This window comes from Oryx dammah, unplaced genomic scaffold (assembly GCF_014754425.2).
Source record: "Oryx dammah isolate SB20612 unplaced genomic scaffold, SCBI_Odam_1.1 HiC_scaffold_2, whole genome shotgun sequence".
In the NCBI taxonomy this organism is placed as follows: domain Eukaryota; kingdom Metazoa; phylum Chordata; class Mammalia; order Artiodactyla; family Bovidae; genus Oryx; species Oryx dammah.
The window spans coordinates 21,780,131-21,801,611 of NW_024070186.1; the positions used below are offsets into that span (position 1 = coordinate 21,780,131).

The following is a 21,481-nucleotide window of genomic DNA, read 5'->3' on the forward strand; positions in this document are numbered from 1 at the left end:
TCTCTGCTTTTGAATATGCTATCTAGGTTGGTCATAACTTTCCTTCCAAGGAGTAAGTGTCTTTTAATTTCATGGCTGCAATCACCATCTGCAGTGATTTTGGAGCCCCAAAAAATAAAGTCTGACACTGTTTCCACTCTTTCCCCATCTATTTCCCATGAAGTGATGAGACCAGATGCCATGATCTTCGTTTTTTGAATGTTGAGCTTTAGGCCAACTTTTTCACTCTCTTCTTTCACTTTCATCAAGAGGCTTTTTAGTTCCTCTTTACTTTCTGCCATAAGGGTGGTGTCATCTGCATATCTGAGGTTATTGATATTTCTCCCAGCAATCTTGATTCCAGCTTGTGCTTCTTCCAGCCCAGTGTTTCTCATGATGTACTCTGCATAGAAGTTAAATAAGCAGGGTGACAGTATACAGCCTAGATGTACTCCTTTTCCTATTTGGAACCAGTCTGTTGTTCCATGTCCAGTTCTGACTGTTGCTTCCTGACCTGCATATAGGTTTCTCAAGAGGCAGGTCAGGTGGTCCAGTATTCCCATCTCTTGAAGAATTTTCCACAGTTTATTGTGATCCACACAGTCAAAGGCTTTGGCATAGTCAATAAAGCAGAAATAGATGTTTTTCTGGAACTCTTGCTTTTTCCATGATCCAGCGGATGTTGGCAATTTGATCTCTGGTTCCTCTGCCTTTTCTAAAACCAGCTTGAATATCTGGAAGTTCATGGTTCGTATATTGCTGAAGCCTGGCTTGGAGTGTATACAAAAATTCTAAACATTAACTTCTGTTTCTGCCACATTTTATGTTCTTATGTCACAATTTACATCTTATATTGTGTATCCATTGATTAGTTCTTGTAGTCATAGCTACTTCACCTTGAAGATTCACTCTCTTTAGCATTTGTTATGAGGTAGGACTAGTGGTGATGTTTAGGAAAGCTTCTGTCCGCCTTTCATAGCTGAAGGAGAGCTTTTCTGGGTATAGTACTCTGGATCCCACTCTCTACCCACCTGCAAGGTTTCTGCTGTAAGATCCACTTTTAGTCTTGTGGAGTTTCCCTTGTTTGTGACAGTTGACTTTTCTCTTAATGCTTTGAGCAATTTCTGTCTTTTTGACTTTTGTTAGTTTGATTATAATGTGTTTCATTAAAGCTCTCTTTATGTTTAATCCATTTGGGTTTTAGCAGCTTAGTGGATCTGGACGTTCATTTCCCTCCCTATATTTGGGGATTTGCTGTCATTTTTTTTTTTTTAATAAGCTTTTTGATTCTTTGTCTTTCTCTGCTCTTTCTGAGAGCCCCATAATGCATACATTGGTTCCTTTTATGATGTCCCACAAGACTTTCTTCTTTCTTTTTTTACCATTTCTTTTTGGTTTTCTTACAGAGTAATTTCAAATCACCTGTGTTCAGGCTCTCTGAATTTTTTGTTCTGCTTGGTTGAGTCTACTGTTGAAGCTCTCTGAGTTTTTCACATCCAGTCATTGTGTTCTTCAGCTCCAGAATTTTTGGTTTTCATGATTTCTGTCTCTTCATTGGCTTTCTGATTTTTTCGTGTATTCTTTCTTTCTTTCCCTCATCTTGTTGAGTTGTCTGTGTTCTTTTATAGCTGACAGGACCCTCAGATGATTATTCTGAATTATATGTCAGGCAGTTTGCAGATCTCCATTTCTTTAGAGCCAGTTATTGGGGCTTTATCATGTTGCTTTAGTGGTGTCATATCTCCCTGATTACTTAGGAGCCTTGTGTCCTTACTTTGGTGCTGCACATTTGAAAACATAATTACCCCTTCTAGTCTTTATAGACTAGCTTTGTCAGAGAAAGTACTTCTCTAGTCTGTCCAGCACGAGATCTGGATGGGCTTGCTACTGGATTTCTTGGGCAGGTTGGGCTTGTGGGTAGGTGGGCCTGCTGCCTGAGTCCATGGAAGCTAGCCTGGAAACTGAACCTGTCTTGGCTGGACAGGTGCCTGAGTCTACTGGGGCTGGCCTGGTGCTGGGTTCCATGGCACAGGGGTGCTCATTTCACTCTCCCTCTCCTGTGTAAATCATATGTCTCCATGCTACACTCTGCAGGCTTGCAGGAGCAGTAACATGGTGATATGAAACTGTCCCTTCTGCCCTCTTCAGTGCGTCTTTTCTTACTTCTGTGTTATACCCATGTGCTGTAATCTCTGACCCGGATTCCTTAGCTCCCATGAAAGTATTCTGTGTGGATGGTTATTTAAATTGATGTTTCTGTGAGAGGACTTGTACTGAAAACTCCCATTCTGCCGTCTTGCCGGTGTTACTCAATGGTTTCTATCCCTTCTGAAATTCCATGTTCATCATCTGTTCTCCTATCTTGATGTTCACTCTTTTGAGACTGCTAAAGCTAAAAAAATTGGAGTTAGATGATCTGTTTTTCTAAAATTTCTGTTGCAGTTTTGAGCATTATCTTTGGGGAAAAGTAATAATATTATTTGTATATCCATTTTTTGAAAATTGTATAGCATTTTAACTTTTTTATTTTGTATTGTGATATAGTGAACTAACAAGGTTGTGAGAGTTTCAGGTGACTAGTACAGGAACTCAGCCATACATACACATATATCCATTCTCCCTCAAACTCTCTTCCCATCCAGATTGCCACATAACATTGAGCAGAGTTCCATATGCTACACAATAAGTCCTTTTTAGTTATCCATTTAAAATACAGCGATGTATACATCCATCGTCCATCCCAAACTCCCTAACTATCCCTTACCCTCCATCCTTTCCCCCAGCAACCATAATATTGTTCTCTGTGAGTCTCTTTCTGTTTTGTAAGTAAGTTCATGTGTATCCATTTTTTTTAAAAAACAGCATAGTTCAAGTCTTCCCATGTTTAAAACATGTTTCCCTTGATTTGTTTGCTTTTCATTCTAAAGAGCCATAGAAAAACAATACAGAAAGAAATGATGTATTATAAAGGCAGTGAAATAAAATGTTAAAAAGTTATAAAAGTTAATATCAGTTAAATTAGGAGTCTAAGTTTAGTTTAATCCAGTGTTTGTGAGAATTAGGCCTTATCAGCTTTGAAGCATTTCATAGTTTTCTGAATGAAAAGAGCTGAATATAATGTTTGGGTTTTTTTTCCTTTTGAGTTTCTTGTAAAATATTTTACATATAAAAGAGTGTATGTGACACACATTGAATTTAAAGAATCAGTGAGATGAAGACCCATGGACCTAACATCTTACTTAGAAGGCGCTTTAAGGTGCTCCTCCTCAAATGTTTTTCGTCGTGTTAATTGTTTTTAAAATACTTTTCCCATATGTGTGTCTTTCTGAAAAAGGTACTTAGTTTTTTGTATGGATTCTACATTAGTTTTAATGAAATCTTATAATACTAAGTCATCCTTTATTTTGTTTGCACATGTTCCTCTGCTTCTGGGGAGAGAAATAGACCCAGTGAGCCTTGCTTGTGCACTTCTTATTAAGGCCTGCAGGGGGCAGTTCAGTGACTTAAATTGGGAAGGTGTTAGTAGCTGAAGAGATTGGACTGAATATGAGAACCTGCAGTTTGTAGATTTCTAAGCTCTGTATCCAGATAGACTCAAGATAAATATGTAAATATCTACCTACCCACACTTCACTTTCAGAAACTTAAGGTTTTGAAACCAGCAGGTAATGTGAAAATATATCTTAAAAAGGCATCATGCAGGCAGTCCTAGTAGAAGGGGCACTGTGCTGAAAAAAGGTTGGTGTGACCTTGGTTCATTACTGACCCCTTGTCATCCGGCCATGTGGGCTTCCCTGGGGGCTCACTCGGTAAAGAATTTGCCTGCCATGCAGGAGACTGCCTTCAATGCAGAAGACCCGGTTTCAATCCCTGGGTCAGGAAGATCCCCAGGAGAAGAAGTAGCAATATACTCTAGTAGACTTGCCTGGGAATCCCATGGACAGAGGAGCCTGTTGGGCTATAGTCCATGGGGTCACAGAGAGTCAGACATGACTTAGCAACTAAACCGCCACCATCTGGCCATGTTGGGTTGAACTGCTATCCTGTCTGTCTGAGAGAGTGACCTATGACTTGTAAAGCAAAAGATTATTTAACAATCCTAATAGCATAATTGACAGTTTTATGATTCAGTATTTAAGTGAGTGTTGAAATATTTAGGAATTAATGTGATTTTCTAAAGGGCTTTAATTGTTATATAAGAATTAAGGTCTTTTTGCTTCCTGATTCATTTTCCTTTTGTCTCACAGCAATACTTTACGGGTTACCCGTTCTGCCGCCCCAAGCACCCTGGACAGTTCCAGCACTGCCCCTGCTCAGCTGGGGAAGAAAGGCAAAGAATTTGAATTCTCACAGTTGCCTCTCAAAGTAGAGTTCCTGGAGTGCAGTGCCAAGGGTGGAAGAGGGGATGCTGGCTCTGCTGACATCCAGGACTTGGAGAAGTGGCTGGCTAAAATCGCCTGAGGACTAGATCCAAACACAAGATGTGAATGTGTGTATGTGTGAATGACAGTTTTGGAAAAGGATTTGGTAGTCTGGAGGGAATATTTCAAATATAGTTAGGAACTTTTCCTTATTCTGGAAACAAATTATTGTTGAAACCAGTGTGGAATTTTTTTTTTTTTTATTTTTTAAGTTCAGTTCTCCCATATTCCTTTCAAACTAGTTATTTTATTTGATTTGTGTCTTCCCTTTTTAAAGTGTATGTAAGATCCCTTTAGTATATGCTTGATGTAAGGGCGAGGTCTAACAAGTGGACCTCACATAGAGAGGATACTATCATGAGAATATGATGTCATCTAAAGTGTTTCCTTATCCTCTGCTTCTGTGCTTTGGCCTCTTATCTGGAAACAGACCTGTCTTGTGTGGATCTGGGTGATTTCCAGTTACCCTTCATGGGCAGTACATGAATCTTCAGATTTGTTGGTACAATTACAACATGGTCTCCGGACATGTTAAGGCAGGTTGAAAACAGCAAAGCCATGCTGACAGTGGTCTCTTCTTCATCAGCTCAGTGACTTGTCCACACTCTAGCCCTGTAATACTTAGGTTTCAGAAACGTTATGACTTCTTGGAGTCATTCCTAGACGATGGAACTGTAAGTGCTAAATCCCCAAATGCTACTAAAATGTACACTAGAAATGACCATTCTAGTGGTTTCCCTTAACTAGGGAACATATGGAGATTTAGAAGCTGTTCTGTTTTTCTGATGCATGAGTGCTCCTGGGCTGTATCTTTATGTGCTATTTGATGAGCTCCTATTTTGTACTCATAGCATGAATGCTGTGGAACAAATACAAGATGAAAAAAGTTGTCTGTAGATTTTTAAAGTGCACATTCACTGATGGTTTTTTTTTTTAAAGCAGTTTCAAAGTGATGTTCTTTGCTATCTTTTAAAATGTATGGCTTTATAATTGGCTTTTTATAAATGATTAATATATAGGCTTCCCTGGTGGCTCAGTCCATAAAGAATTCTCCTGCAATGCAGGAGACCCGCCTGAGTACAGGAGACTCTGTGCACTGAGTGCAGGAGAAATGATTAATGTATTTCTTGGTAAATAAAACAACCTGTCTATGGGGCTTCCCTGCTGGCTCAGTGTTGAAGAATCCGCCTGCCAATGCAAGAGACACAGATTCGATTCCCTGATCCAGGAAGATACCACATGCTGCAGAGCAACTATCGAGCCTGTGCTCTAGAGCCCAGGAGCCGCCAACTGCTGCAGCCTACACGCCCTAGAGCCCGTGCTCCACAGCAAGAGAAACCACCAGAGTGAGAAGCCCGCGCACTGCAGCTAGAGTGCAGCCTGCCTGCCACAACTAGAGAGAAGCCTGTGCAGCAACAGAAACCCATCATAGCCCCCCGCTCCCCCAAATAAAAACTGTCTAGCTCAGAGCATTTACATAGAATGGTAGAGTGAATACAGATAGGCGCACGTGTTAGAATTCAGGCCTGTCTCCACATTTCTGGGGCCTAATGATGGTAACGTACATAGAAACTTCAATCCCTACTTCAAACACTCAGAGATAAGCCACTAAAGATTAAAGAGGAGACAAGGGTGGCTGTGGATAGGTGAAACGCTAATCCCAGCACAGTGAGGAAAGAGCCGTAAAAGGGGAGGTGCAGGATGCTCCGGGAGTATGCCGTGGGACCCTCTAACCTTGCGGTGAGGGTTGGGGAGCGGCAGTGGAGAATGGCACTGAGCCAGTGACATCCCAGTGAGTGTGGTCCCCGCATACATGTGCTGTGGCCCATGCCTCTGCCTGCTGCCTTCCATTCCTGTGTCACTCTGGCTCTGCCTCAGAGCCCCTTGCCCTTCCCCGCCCCCACACCCTGCATCACACAGCTTGCTGCTGGAGTATGAAATAAACCCAAGCTGACACAGAGATGCCATTAGAGTCCAACCCTGGTGGGTTCTTACTGGGAAGTGTCACTGCTGATATGTCTTACTGTCTTTCAGACTTTTTCTTGCCTTTTCCTTATTAGCCAAGTAGTTTTAGGAAGTAGGTAAGAAGAATGAACCAGAAACTCAAAAGGTATGTGCTAAATGTGATATGTTCACATAATCAAAGGCAATGCTCACCTAAATAAACATCAGTGGCTTGATGGTTCCATTAAGGGGCGTGCGTGTGCTGTCAGCTATTTTGTTGTTTTTTTCCAGAGGTGATAAAGTGTTTCACTTCATTAGAGGAAGAAGTACATAAAACAAGTGATTGAAGAAGGGGAGCAAGGTTGAATTTTATTCAAGACCTTAAAGATGATCTTTTGAAAAAGGAAGGTTACATCTCAGACGGTGATTCTCAGCTGTTAGCATGCATCAGAATTAAGTGATGCTTGTTAAATAGCTCGTCTGAGGACCCTGCTGCTGAGCGTTCAGTTCAGCAGTAGGCCTCGTGTGGTCTCGGGAATCTGCATGCGTGGGACTCCAGGGAGCAGTCTCTCAGGTGACTTGGCCTCCTGGAGTATCACACAGGCCTTAATGTGTTCTGTTGCGTTCTTTGGGCCACACGCCATGTTTGTTTATTTTTTTAATTTTACTGTGCCAGGTCTTAGTTGTGGCACGCTGGATCTTTAGTTGTGGCATGCAGACTCTTAGTTGCAGCACGTGGGATCTAATTCTATGATCAGGGATCAAACCCGAGCCCCTTGCATTGGGACCACGGACCGAGTCTTAGCCACAGGACTGCCAGGGACGTCTCAGGCCCTGTTTAGTTTTACTCTCAGGGTGAAGTAAGCAGCCAGGTTACATAGTCCTTCTGGGCAGCCTCATTCTGCCTCCTAACTCTGCCACAGTCATCCCATTGTTGTGGGTCTGGGCCACGGTGACTCGTCCTTGGGAGCTTGGGTTATCAGTGGGGAGGTCAAATTATCTTCCTGTGGCCCTGAAGCCATTCAGCCAAAGTAGCCCCATTTCTTCTTGGGCTGGGAGCCAAGTATGGCTAGAGCGGAAAGAGGGCTGTCAGGTCACAGGGCCAGCAGACTCAGCCTGACTGTGTGTCACAGACGGGAACGTGGCAGTGTCTGAGCCACTGCATGTTGGAGGCACTGAGGCTGCTCTCTGGGCCTTTACCTCCCGATGCGAAAGAACCTGTGCTCTGCGAGTGGGGACGTGCAGATTGCAGGGCAGTGTGCCCTGACTGCCCTGGTAAACACCACCCGCTTCCAGGATGGAGTCTCCAGTGGGCACAGAGGACACCTGCAGACCGAGGCTGCCTGTTCATTCCAGCTCTTTGAACACTTCACGGACATCCTGGGGCTTTGGTAGCCCCTCTCCTGCCTGACTGTTTGTTGGGGTTTTGTTTCTGATCAGCATTAACTGCTGTTGCTGGGGACTACCTGCGGTCTGCCCTTAGATTTCCCCATGCTCTCTGTCTCAGTGCTCCTGCTGTGTGTAAAAGGCACTTGGCTGTGTGCTGTTGGTTTGAGATCATTTCAGCCAGAATATTGTACTTTTTCTTTACAATTTGAATTTAGAATGAAATCAAGGCTTCAATGGGTTTATGCCCATTCTCGCCTAAAGGTGTATTAGCAGCAGTTACAGTGCTTACCTCTTCCGTTTCAGCCCTTTGAGCACTTAGAGAAAGGTGGCTACCTCACCTGACTTTCGCACAGGAGAGTAGTTCACTTCCTTTTTCAACTATGAAGTCCTGACCTGTTGACTACTCACACGAGCCATGTATGGCGTTCAGAAAATGCCAACATTCATTCGGGAAATGCCAAGCACCGTGCCCAAATCTGGGGATTCTGAGTGTGGCACACTTCCTGCTTTTGTGGGCATACAGTCACATTCTCAGGTGAAGAAATAGCCCCTGCTTTCCCCTCTCATTAGCACGGGCTCTTTCTTGGCTGCACCAACCTGTCTGCAACCCCTCTCTCCCCCCCACCCCCCGCCCCCCGCCATCCCTCCCACCATGCTGCATGCCCCAAGGTCAGCTGCCTCAGTACCATCCTCACTTTGGCCCTTCCTTGTCTGGCTGCACCACCCATGCTGCCCCAGCATGGCCTCAGTGCCTCATGGGATCCTGGCGTTCCCCAACCCCACCCCACCACCATGATCTTGGCGTATGTGAGGCACTTGGTGTTCTTTCGACTTCAGATCTTTTTGTTTCAACTGAAATATGCTTTAAAAAAAAAAAACTGGGGGTTGTCATAGGATTATCAAAGCTCCTTTCTGCACCCTTGGTCACGGGTGGCCAAAAGACAGCTACAGTGAGAGGAGACCACCTCAAGCAACACACCTTGACGGCTTGCAGGGCACTGCGGGGAGGACATTCACAACTGCCGTTTTCACACTCACGTCTGGGAAGCCCCAGCGTGCCTCCTTCACCTGCTGGATGTTGTGCGTGTAAGCATGATGCTCAGCGAGACGACGAACTCCCTTTCCTGTCTGTGGTCACATTGCCCTGAATACCAGTCTGGGGGAAAGCTGTCTGGAACAGCATTCCTCTGGAAAGCTGTCTGGTCCATACAGGCATATGCACAAGGGCTCTCAGGCCTCAGCTCCTCGACTTGCCTGGTAATGCCTCCACCTCACAGTTTACACCTGGCACCCAGGGAAGCTGGGCTCAGTGGGCAGGGAATCTTACTGCCTACCCCTCCTAATCAGAGATGGCTTCCATGAGGTGGAGAATTGGAGGGTGCTCCAGAAACTTTTAGAACCTTTAAAGGAGAAAGTAAAGTTGAACTTGACGAAGATCCTGGCCCCAGGATTCCCAGCATTCCCAGTCCAGGGCAGTGGTGGGCCTGATCTTGGCCTTTGTGTTCTCTCTGGGTTGGTCCCCTGGCCTTCAGGGCCCCTTTTAGTCTGGAGGTGACTGAGACCTGAAGGGCTGTCTCAGGGTTGTTCTCTAATTGGTGTGAGATGACGCTGGAGGCGTATGAGGTAGCTTCATGTCATCTGAAAGGTGATTATGGTTCATCTTAAATTCTTGCCTTTAAATACTTTCCAGAAGTCATGGGAATAGAGATCCAGCCCCTATACCCACCCTTCCTAACCCTCAGCCACCATGAGTGGAGAGCAGGGATGACAAGAGATAACACATAGCCCTGAGCCTCAGTTCTGCCTGGAGTTGCCCTTTCCATCAGCCTTCAGGCAGAATGGAGATTACGGTAAAGTTCAGCATGTCCTGCCTTCTCCCCTTCTGAGTTGAGAGCCCAGTGAGGAGCAGGAGGGAAAAAGCAAAAGGTGGTGAACACACCACCCAGACATGAGGAGGGTCTTCTTCATGGAGCATGCGTTTGAAGAAATCTGTTTTTCCACACACCCTCCACCAATGTATGACCACACCGCTTAGAAACATTAAACAAGAGGCTTTGTGTTGAGAATCAGGACAGTTTATTGTTTGATCAACATGCTGAGTCTTCCACATTTTACACAGTTTTATGTAAAGTCAATGTGGCCATTTAAGCCTGCTGAGCCAGTGAGATGGGAATGCCATCCTTTGTGCTCCTCATGGCCAGTCACTTCCATGGGGCCGGGTGAGCAGGAAGGTGACACACACCTTGCGATACACGCTGGCCATCAACCTATGGAGGCTTCGCACTAGAAGGAAGCTTCCAATCCCACTGCAAGGATAAACCACACCCTACCATGAGCATCAGCAGGGGCAGGGTAGGGGGTTGTCTGGTGTCCAGGGAGTTTATGCATTGAGAGCTCAAGGTTTGGGATCACTGAAATAGTTTTATTTCAAACAAAAAATCCAAAGGGTGCCCTGGTATGACAATCAGAGTGGGCTCGGGGGCTGGCCCTTCTTTTCAGTGGAGGAGCCTGAAATGTACTCAGATACGCTGGTCTGGGGAGCACACGTGCCCTGTAGCCCTGTGTGCCAGCGCAGTCACGTTTGTTACCCACACGTCAGCGACAGATGAGTGAAAACCCCTTGATTCTGACTGCCTGCAGTTTCCTGGGTAACCACAAGCAGGCCACCCTTCTCGGACTTGGTCTTCCTGCATTTTCTGCAGGAAGGGTTGTGAGCCTTCCTCCTCACTCTGCTGTAGCCAGGGGACAATGTCTCACATTCTTGGGGGAGAGGTAGTTAGGAAACGAGTGCGCACTGGTTGATGCCCAGACACTTCAGCTCGGCTGCCCCTCGTGTGGCTCAGACACGCCTCACAGCCCTCAGCTACCTGTTCTCACATCCTGACACCCTCACCTGCCTCCTGCCACGTGGAGAAATGAGGCTTCTCTGCCTGCAGGACACCGAAGCCAGCGGTGCCATTACTGTCACACCTGGTACTTGAGGGCAGGGGCTCCCCGCACTGCCGCCACCAGGCAAACGACAACATCACATCCAATATGTGTCCGCACTCTTGGCTACCACCATACCAATCCTTGTTTCTGCTGCCTGAAACACTCGAACCGATCTGGCCATTGCTCCTCAGACCTGGGCCATCCCAGACCAACTGAGGATGCTGAGAAAGAGTGCGGTGATGGTGACGGCAGGGAGGCCTCTGACCGAGTCAGCATGCTCGCTAACCTTGGACACAGCTGCAGCTCTAGCACCCGAGATGCCGAGACCACCCCTTCACTCTGGCACATCTGCCTTCATAAACACGCTTTCTGCTTTCTCCACCGTATGCTTGATTTTTCAGATGTCCACAAAACAGGAGCTTTACTGACAGCATTTTTTCCTTTTTTTTTTTTTTGAGATTCCTCAAAGTAAAAGAGAGGGCTACAGAAGATGAGCCTGCCATACTCCCAGGTCAAGTGTGCTCTGTGGAGAGAGAGACTGAACCATCGGCTCAACTGAGATCATTTCCTAAAAGGGTCCCTCCTCTCTGCCTTGTGTTAGCCCACCTGGATCCAGCAACGATGGGATTCTCTCACCAGGAATGCTGAGGAATTTCATGACATTCTCTTCAAGGGAACCTGATCATTTCATTACTGAACCTTAAGTCTGAGACAAGATCCTACCTACAAGCAAGAGGACAGTGATGGCACCTGCCCCCAATGGGAGCCAAGGAGCCAAAGCCCTTCTGTGCTGGAGGTCTGGCTGCCCTGACAGATCCAGGAAGAGGGGTGGAGATGAGGCCCAAGGAGGGCACTCATGGAACAATGTGGTGCCACCCGGATAGGAGGATAAGGGGAGGCAACTGCCCTCCCCACCCTCTCCTACAGGGCTGGGAGAACTGGGCTCAGGAGAGAGGATGTCGTGTATGTGTTGGGAAAGGAGGGCTCACGGAGGCCACATCAAGCCACATTATATCTACTTCATCTCTTACTATTATTCTAGACTGTGATGGGGAAAAAAAAAAAAAAAACATGAGAAGGGGACTGAGTTTCTACCTTTTGAACAAAAAGTTTTAAAGAAAAAGTACTCTTATAGTACCAAGAAAATAAAAATCCACCATTCATTCACTGAGACCCAATGAGATCCCTGCAAATTGGGCTGCCCTAGGGGCCACAAGCAATGGCCCTCACTGCCAGCCAGGCTTGGTGCTGTCACCTGGACTCCTGTGAATTCTCACGAGGTAAGTAAGCACTCTTCCAACAAGCACCACTTGGGGGGAGGGGGTGTGCCATGGTGGGGGTACTGGCCCACACGGGCATGCACACTTGTGCATATAAGTACAGACAGAAATAGTGTGCATATTCCCAGGTTCTATTTTTGCCTTTAGTTAACACATCTACGCATTGTTTTATTGATGGCAAGACAATCACAAGTTTTGGGACAATATTAAGTATTTCTTATTTCAACACATTGCAGTACTTTTGGATTTCCAAAACTGGTATCACAATGCAAGTTCCAACTTGAGAGCAGGAAAAACAAGAATATACATCGAGCACACGTATCTTTGTGAGAATGTGTGTGGAAGGTGTATACACAAGTCTATCTCTATATATAATTATGTACACACATATAAAAACTCAACATGTGACACTGGAATTTCGTTCATACGTTGGTCTTTACCTTCTGGAAGAGGAGCTCCGTGGGAATCCTGCTTCCTCTTGCTTCATCTGAAGGTAAGCTTCTCTCTGAAGATCAGCTCGGACACACAGTCTCCTCAGCCGAGTGTGTGACAGGCCCAGTGGACACAGCGTCAGTGAGTCCTGCCAGGCCCCTGCTGCACTTAGTGGCTGCCATTTTGGATTAGTTTCTGAGAAGTTCCAAATTCAACATGATAACTTGTTGGGATCCTGCTTTATGGTGGAATTTACTCCCTACCGTATGCCAGATAGTCATTTAGCTTGTCTATGACAAGCCTAACAGCAGCCTGGAGGAAGAGCCAGGGTTCACTGATTTTGACCAGAGTGGCTGCCCTCTGCCTGGCTTTGTGCAGACTCGGAGTTGGTGAGTCTGGATCTATTTGGAATGCTGGTCAAGCGGCAGCATCATTTAGTGAAAGAGGGTTCTTTTCAAAGATTTTACAGATAGGTCCTCAGGACTAAGTCCTTCTCAGAAATGAGTCAAAAATGGCCAGGACGGCTCTCTGGAAAGCCTTCTGGGGACCCCACCTCAGCCCTACCCTCAAGCGACCAGAGTGCTGCTACAGTATCTGCAAAGGTCTGTGCACAAAAATGTCAACTGCCCTGCTCCAGGGAGACAGAAATACGTCAAGAAGTCAGCTTTTCCAAATCAGCACTCAACAGTATTAGCAACCAAGGATCGGCAAACATGCATCCCCCTGGTGGCAGGTCTGCAGACCCTCCCTTCCCCCACCACAGACGGGCCAATCCTGTGTGGAACAGGCTCCAGCTTCCCTGGCATCCAAGGAGGAGGGCTTCAGGGGCACACACTGAGGTTCCTTCTGCCCTTCCCTTAGCTTCAAACCAGACACGTTTGCTGATCGTTGGACGGCTTGGTTAAAACATTTTCATGACTACATATGGTGTCCCCAGTCTATAGACCACACCTGGCCCCAGCCCACAGTTGCCAACAGCACCCCGTCCTTCCTTCCTGCCCATGACCTCTTGCTCTGCCGGTCACTGCGTGGATCACAGAGCATAGACGGTTGCCTGTGGCAAGTGTCCTCCACCCCCTTCAAGGCTTTTCAAGGAGGGGAAACAGGCAGAAGTGATTCCAGTGGGCCTGGCCTGGGCTCCCTGCAGTTCACAGGCCTTACTTCAGCTCGGGGCTGTGGCTCGTGTCCTACTCTGGCCACAGAAGGACGGAGTCAGAGCTGCCTCTTCAGAGCCTGTTTCCTTCCATCAGTGTTTGATTTTAACTACGGAGGGCCTCTTTGGTGAGGCTTGGTTGGTCTGGGCCAGACAGCCTGGGGATTGGAGCCTAAATAAATTGCCCAGTTAATTGTTTAAATTTATTGGTCTGGGGGTGGGAGGAGGGCAGAGGTGGTGAACCATTAAAAGAGGACAGGAAGGAGGAGGTGTGTGGAAAAGGTTCTCTGTAAGTTTACAAATATACAAAAACAAAAAAAGCACATCTTTCAAATAAAAATGACTACATTTTTATCTGGCAAAAAGTTGTATACACATGATTTAAATTTTTTTTTAAATTTTAAGTTTTTGGCAATCTTAATAAAGTACAATATATTACAACCAAACCAAAAAATAGTTGTTTAAGTAACAGCTGTTAAGAGTGACATGATCCCTGATGCCCAGCCTCCCTCCCCACCCACCCGACTCCTAGAGACAGAGAGAAAAGAAAACTCCTCCCATCTGGATAAGCTCATCTCCCACCCCCCTTAGGAAGCTAACCAATAGGAAGCAACACAACAAGCGAGTAGTGTCAAAGGAAGCCGGGGTCAGGCTGCATTAGCAGGAGCAGCCACCCTCGCTGGCCGGGGGCTCCTGGGGTTTGTCCAGCTTGATGTCAATCACTGCAGGAGCGGGGCTAAGGAAGATGACTCCTGGAGAAGTTCCCACCTGACTCCTGCCACGGTACCCACTCAGCTGCCCTGCACAGCCCCTCTGTCCCTCCGCAAGCACCCAGGCGCTCGCACTTCGTTTAGCCTGGGTGGGTAGGATGCAGGGTCGCCAGGTTCCACCCTTCCTCCTCCTCCCGCACCGTCCCCCACAGCCTTACCTCTGTCTACCAGAAGTAAAGCTTGTCCTGGGGCTGTGGGACCACTACGTAAACACAGGCTAGACAGACCCTTTCTCAAAAGCCTTCCTGGTGGGGAGCCTTGGCCTTGTTCCCTGTCAACTGCACCCCGAAGTGCACAGGAGGTGCAGAGCCTGCCGGCTGGGTGTACAGCCCACCTCACCAATCACAGGGCTACCTGGGCCTTGCTCAGGTGGGTACAGCAACCTTGACCCCCTCACTTCAAGCTCCAGTTAGAGGAGGTCCTAGACTCTGAGCTTGCTGCTGTGAGAAGCCACAACCCCTCTATAGCCCTTTCCATGGATGCCTGGGGGAGTGTGGGTTGGAGGAGCACCAACCGCCAGAGTTGGGTGGAAGCAGTCCTGCTAGGAGATCAGTTGCCCACGTCCCAAGGAGGTTTTGTGGCCCCTATGTAAGGGTGATGGGAGAGGTGCTTCAGGAGTCAAGTAGCATAGAAAACCATGCTTCCCTAAAGACACCTTGCCTTTTCCCCCCTTACCACTTTTTTTGCCACTGGCCATGGCATATATTCTGCGTATGACCTTGTCCATGACTTTCCTTATTTTTTTTCTTTTTATGGTCCCTAAGCCTCAATGTTCTTTTGTATATTTTTATCTTGCTTTGTGTGTATGTAGTCGTACATATACATAAACATACATTTTTTTATAACATGGCAAAGTATAGGTAAACTAATAAAAAGACAAGAAACAGCTGACTTCCTTTCCACTGGGCAAATCGGACCACCTCTCTGAGCCTCAGTTTCAGCCTCTGAGTGTGGCCCAAGGTCTGGAGTGGACTGGATGAGTGGTGTGCAGACCCTGTCCCCGGGGCAGTGGGGAGGCCCCAGGCTGTGCCGGGCTGGGTTGAGGAGGCAGTTGTCTCACGTAGAGGAGGCTGAACCATGCTGAGATCATGTCTGAGTGCATGGAAGTGGAGATTCTGCTTGTCCACGTGAAACACAAATCTGTGTTCACTAGAAAAAAGGGCAGTTACTATCTCTCACTCCCTGCCCCACGCTGTCACTCCACACACATCCCTCTGGCACCCCTACTCTGTTCTGGAAGCTTGTTTAGTTCAAGCTGGACGGGGGTCTTGAAGACCTCGGAGTTCAGCCTCATTCCTGTACATACGAGGCTCCACAGCACAGATGCCCATCAGGAAGGCTGGCCTGGGGACCAGGCAAGGGCTTGTCTACTGTTCTAACATATCATGTGATAAACCCATGAATAAATGACTTCTCAACATCTTTCACTCGCTTGTCAAAGGAAAAGGATACTCCCTTCTTTGCTTTTCTCCTGGACATTCTCCATTCCAGGCAGAGCCGAGGCCACACGTCGGAAGAGCTAGGGAGAGGGGAGATCAGCATGAGCCCCATCCTTCCCCCTCTGCTCCTGGCATGCCCACCTTCTGCCTCTTCTCACCGACCTCAGGCTCTACTCCTGTCCTGTCCCGCCGACTGCATCCTGGACAGCAGAGACTGCACCCAACTTCTCCCTCCCACCCCCTAGCACCCCTCACGGCACTGGGCCCCAGCAGGCCTCTCACCCAGGCAGGCTGGCCTCAGGGTCTCGTGGGCTGAGTGTGGGTCATGGTGATGGCCAGGGATCCACCCTCCGGCAGAAAATGATCTAGGCCCTGGGGAGCTTCTGTCCCAACGCCCACCTGGGGGCCAGGTGTGAGGAAGTGGCTTTCAACCTGCCCTTTTGACAATGACCCTCTCTTCAGGGAGTCTTGCGAGTCCACAGCATCGAGGCAGCTGGCTTCTAGGAGCCAGGACCACAGTCAGAGTGGAGGAGACTGTTCAGAGGGAATAAGGACATGGGGGTGTGAGTGTGATATTGTGGGTTTGCCTGGGCGTGGGCGAGTGTGACTGCGTGGACTGTGTGTAGAGGAGTGTGTGTGGTGTGGACGTGGATGTGCAGCATCTGTGTGTGGGGGGGTACGTGTGTGCGACGTGTTTGTGCACATGTGGGGTTCCGAGCCTGTGTGTTTGTAAGTGTGCATGGAGGGCTGTGGGGTGTGTGTCTGAGTGCATGTGCTCACTGGCACAGGGGTGGGCAGCGTGTCAGGGGGTGCTGGCAGGACCTAGGGGATGGAAACTAGGGCGATGACAGCAAGCACAAGACAGAAGATTCTGAATGCTCTGCCCATCTCTTGACAAGCACCAACTGTGGGAACTAGGTGGGCTCTGAACTAGGAACTGCCTGAGCTCTCTGAAGACAGGGCGAGGCTCATTCATGGTCTCACGGCAGAGCCCAGTCACGTGGGACCACCCAGGCTGGGTGACAGGACCAAACGTGGTGAGGGTGAGGGCCCAAGTGGGGAAGATGCTGGTGGGTGGGGTACAGAGAGGGGTAGGAGGGGGTGCAGAAGTCCAGTCACTCGCCGAGCCTTCCTCCATGGCCATGCCCCAGGCAGCCCCACTCCGCCTGTCTGGCTGTCAAAATAGTCACAGCCTCTGTCGATGGCCAAGTTGCCAGTCAAACAGAAGCTCTAAGGGTCACATGGGGGTCTCTGAGAGCAGACAGGCTCACATTCAGAGTCCAGGAGCCTGCACTGCACGGAGACTCCTCTGAACCACCCAGAGTTGAACTGACTATACACAACTCTTGCTCAGACCATTGCCTGGCTTCCAGAATGTTCTGGAAAGGGGGCATCAGCATCTCTGTCTGCTGAGGGCAGAGGCCACCTGCCCTCTGGACCACTGACCTCTGCTTCCCCGCCCTCCAGGCCTTTCCATCAGGACTGCACAGAGCGACAACCTGGTGTCTCCTGTAGGCCTCCAGGGATGGGGGAGGCTGGCAAGGGGGTGTGAGTGAACAGAGCAACACTGAGGCCCTCCAACTGGGGCGGGGGCATCCCCTGGGTCTGGGAGCTCATTCTGTCCCTCCCGCTCCTCTGCCACTTCCCACTGGCACAGCACTGCCCAGGTGGGGTAAACCCTCAAACCCTCATTGCGTGTGGCCAGCTGCTATATGGCAGCTTGTCTAGTGCTCTTGGACACTGCTGGGGGCGGCAGGGCAGAAGTGACCCTGGCAAGGCCCCAAGGCCCCTCCAGCCCCACCTGTGCCCATGCCAGTCCCCTGCCCGGGCAGCCCCCTCCTCGTCAGCTACCCAAGTCCTCTTTTCCTTGAAGATACGGGATCCTCACCTATTCTGAACCAAAAACTCCTTTGGCAGGCTAGTGAAGGCTATGGCCTCCTTTCAAGCATGTGAAATGAATGGTCCACTGTCCACAGAATTCTCCAGGCAGGAATAATGGAGTGGGTAGCCATTCCTTTCTCCAGGGGATCTTCCCAACCCAGGGATTGAACCTGGGTCTCCTGCATTGCAGGCAGATCCTTTACCATCTGAGCCACCAGGAAAGCCCAAGTTTTATGTAAAGGAAACCATTTAGTATTGAAATAAATTTCTTAACTCTTTAAAGAGTCTTGACATAGCAATACCTGTGCTTCCTCAGGAATGTGTTAAAGAGCCGGAGCCGGCAGAGGACCCCCTGAGATACTGAGCGGGGAAACACTCAAGAGACTTGAGACACCAATAAAGCCAGGGGAACTACTAACACACAGAGTCCTGTTGCTACGCTCATGGCCACAGAAAATGCTGCTGATCTGTCAGGGGGTGGTGCAGAGACAGGTGCAGTTGTTTCCACCCAAGTCCACTGACCTGCTGAATGCCATCTGTGAGAAGTCTCTTTCTCCGAGGCTCAGCCCTAACCCCACCCCTTCTACGGCTCCTCTGAGGAGTCTGACTCTGCAGGCCCCCCCGCCTGTGAGCTCTAACCGCACTGAGGGTGGGCTTTTTTCCCCAAGTCTACCTGGCCCACCACAGCCCCAGGCACTTGCCAGCACAATGCAGGAACCCCAAAATGCTGAGTGGATGGACTCCCTGCATGCCCATCCCAAGTGAGGGAACAGGTAGGAAAGTGCTGCTTCTCGGCTGCCTAGAAGCTGGGGGCTGGACACCCATGGCAGCTCAGGGGCTGCGAGGCTGGCTGCTGGGTGCAGCTGATCCCATAGCCTCCGATACCCTGAGGGCGAGCAGTCAGCTCTGGAGGGACTCACTCCCCATCAGGTGGGCCACCTGGTCACTAGCCCCTGGCACCAGAAGCCCAGTGTGGGCCCCTGGTCAAGGCAGCACCTCCCACCTGCTTCACGTTGTAGCCAGTCTTCGCACTGGTCTCGATGAACATGACGCTCAGTTCTTTGGCACGCTGCTCGCCCTCCTCTATGGTTATCTGCCTGGAGGGGAGATGAGGGGAACCAGTTTTCAGTAGAGAAGGAGCCCCTGATTGGGGTGGAGGGAGCGGCCTCAGATGATGAGGGCACTTCAGTTGGCCTGAGACCAGGGCTGAACCCCAGGGCCCCCTCAGGGCACATGAGGTGCAGAGCAGAGCAGGAAGCCAGCATCCCCACTCCACTCCCTGGCAGAACTGTCCAGTCTGGGAGCTGGCTGTGTGGCTGGTGGGCTGCTGGCCCCTACCCACTTTTCCCAAGATCACCACTGCCAGAGCACACATTTGTCACACTCCACCAGCCACAGACCACCTCTCTGGGTGGTACCACCAGCCCCATTTGCCAAATGAGTACATTGAGGTCAAAAGTAATGGCCCCAACGTCACCTATTGCAAAGAAGCTGGGCTTTGAGCTCTGTTTTCGTCACTTCAAGGACAAGATTTTAATAAAGCAGCTTCTCATTCAGAATACTCCCTAAATGGTAAGAGTGCATTTCGGGAGGCCCTCAGTCCATGATTGGTAGCTTTATCTGCCCCAGGAGATAAAGAAAGGGCGCCAAGGTGAGCCCTATTCCTAGAGGGCAGCCTCTTTAGGGACAGTGTTACACGCAGACATACAGCTGGACCAGGAAGCTCTGTGTGTTCATGCCTGGGGACCAGGCCCTTCACACTCACCCCAGCATCAGCACAGGTGTTTCCCAGGAACAGGGCCAGTGGTAGCCCGAGGGCCACTGTGTCCATGACTGAGCTGAGGCCAGGCCTAGACCATGCATTGCTGGGCTGGCCAGGCACATGGGAGCTTTCAAAGCCTTCGGGACCCCAACGGGGCCCTTCCCAGATGCTAGGGTCTGGGTCAGACAGGGCGCTCACCACCTACAAGTCCCAGGACATCCCATCCAGGAGGTGTTGCAGAGGAGGGCGGGGGGTGGCCCACAGCCCCCTGTACCTACCTCTTGTCGGCCAGGTCCGTCTTATTGCCCACCAGCATGATGATCACATCGCTGCCCCTCTCTGTCCTGACATCATCAATCCACTTAGAGGTCTGCTGGAAGGAGTTGAGATCTGGAGGTGGAAAGTAGGGATAAAGCATGGCATGAGAGGTGGCCCTGTGGGAGAGGGGAAGGGTAGGTGGGGAGAGCGTGCACCGTCAGACTCCTGGGCAGGGCAGATGGGAGCACAGACCGGCAGGCCTGGACCTTCCTGAGAACACCTGGGTGTATTTGTGGAACTGTGCTGCGGGCCCCCAAAACCCCTCCCATTGCTGAGCCACCCACTGGGGAGAGGTCATGGCACCTGGAAGGCCACTAGGTCATGATTCGCTCCATGGACTAGTGGTTTTCGGGCCCATCTGAGAGTCAGATCTGACTTTGCAGGCTCAGAGCAGGGTGAGGTACGAGTGCAGCGGGTTTGGCTGAGATGGAAAGTGTGACACTGCGTGTGGGAGAGACCACGGCAGCCCTGAGGCAGGAGGGCCCTGCAGGGTGGCCTCCCACCGACAGGAGCTCAGAGGGGTTTCCGAACAGCACCCTCAGGCCCTGCAAGTAAGGGGAGTGGAAAGTGGGCCCAGGAGCAGACAAAAGCCAGGAGAGGCCAGTTTTTTCAGGGCAGGCCCCTCCTCATCAGGAGCTGAGACAGGCTCCCAGAGGAACAGTCATAGGGTGATGCCTACCACTCAGCAGCCTGCAGGCCCAAGGGGAAGCGAAGCTCCCTCTCCTGGGAACCTGGGCTTCCCAGAGCTGATCTTCTTCTGCTTGGCATCAGGGGCCCAGGCCTCCTCAGGGGCCCACTTCCATGCTCTCAGGTGTGCAAGGAGCCTGTGGTCAGGGAGACGGTGTGGGAGGATGGGGGGAGGGCTAGAGGCAGCAGGCTGGAGCATCCTCCCACCATAAGCTTGACTGCAGCCCAAGGGCTTGTGAGGTGTGTGCCATGACACCTGCCTGGACAGTGGGGCTCTGCGCCGGGCCCTAGCCCTCACTCCCAGCACACAAGTCTCCCTCAGGGCGGTGTCTCTCTCTCCAGAACAGGTGATTTGGCCAGAAGAGCCACAGGGCATGAGATGAACAGCCCACCCATGGCCCCCAGGGACCCACTGGGCCTCCCCTCACAGAGAGCCCTGTAAGGAGCTGGGGTACTGCTAACAGACACGGCTGCCAGGTCAAGGCTGGCCCACGGACCAGCATCTTTTCACAGCTGCACGTGTACACACACACCATACGAAGGAGTTGCTTCCTAGGGGTCTTTCTGGCAGCCAGGGCCCAGGACGGTGCTGAGGGGCAGGAGAAGGGCCAGCCTTGTGAGCATCTGCTCTGCTCCACACACAGGCCTCTGCTCTGAACAGGGCCACCCTGGTCCAGTACGCCGCGCCTGGTGCAGGAGGATGGGGGAAGGCTCCAAAGCAACTCACTCTCCACTCTGAGCACCTGCCCTTCTGCAATCGGACGACAAGCACACACACATATATGTACACACACACACACACACACACACACACACACACATGCTGCACCCTGGCTGGGGCTGCACCTGGGCCCTGGAGCCCTGTGAGCTGTTCCCCGCCCAGCCACCAGGCCCCATACTCACTTGTGATGTCATACACCACCACGGCCACCGTGGAGTCCCGGATATAGCTGGGGATCAGGCTGCGGAACCTCTCCTGGCCGGCTGTGTCCCAGAGCTGCAGTCGCACCTGTCGCAGAGTAGGCAGGAGGTTCAGGGCACGGTGAGGTCCTCAGGGTGGGAGCGGGGGGCTGGAGGAAAGTTCTGCAGTGCTGG

General features: G+C 50.0%; 2 protein-coding genes across 2 annotated transcripts in view; one reads left to right on the top strand and one right to left on the bottom strand.

The window, feature by feature from the left end:
• Positions 1-5,419, top strand: part of LOC120857329 (serotransferrin-like) — an 83,583-nt gene extending 78,164 nt beyond the window's left edge. The window contains 1 exon segment of the mRNA XM_040232772.1: positions 4,227-5,419. Within this exon segment, the coding sequence (XP_040088706.1) occupies positions 4,227-4,440 (214 nt within the window). The 3' untranslated portion in view covers positions 4,441-5,419.
• Positions 5,420-9,790: 4,371 nt separating this feature from the next.
• The window catches only part of RAB6B (RAB6B, member RAS oncogene family), a 57,363-nt gene continuing 45,672 nt past the window's right edge, over positions 9,791-21,481 (bottom strand). Inside the window, exons 4-8 of the mRNA XM_040232785.1 lie at positions 21,290-21,395; positions 19,660-19,771; positions 18,623-18,716; positions 15,752-15,818; positions 9,791-14,251 (exon numbers count right to left, since the gene is read on the bottom strand). Coding sequence (XP_040088719.1) covers positions 14,187-14,251; positions 15,752-15,818; positions 18,623-18,716; positions 19,660-19,771; positions 21,290-21,395 — 444 coding nt within the window. The 3' untranslated portion in view covers positions 9,791-14,186. The remainder of the gene's footprint in view (positions 14,252-15,751; positions 15,819-18,622; positions 18,717-19,659; positions 19,772-21,289; positions 21,396-21,481) is intronic.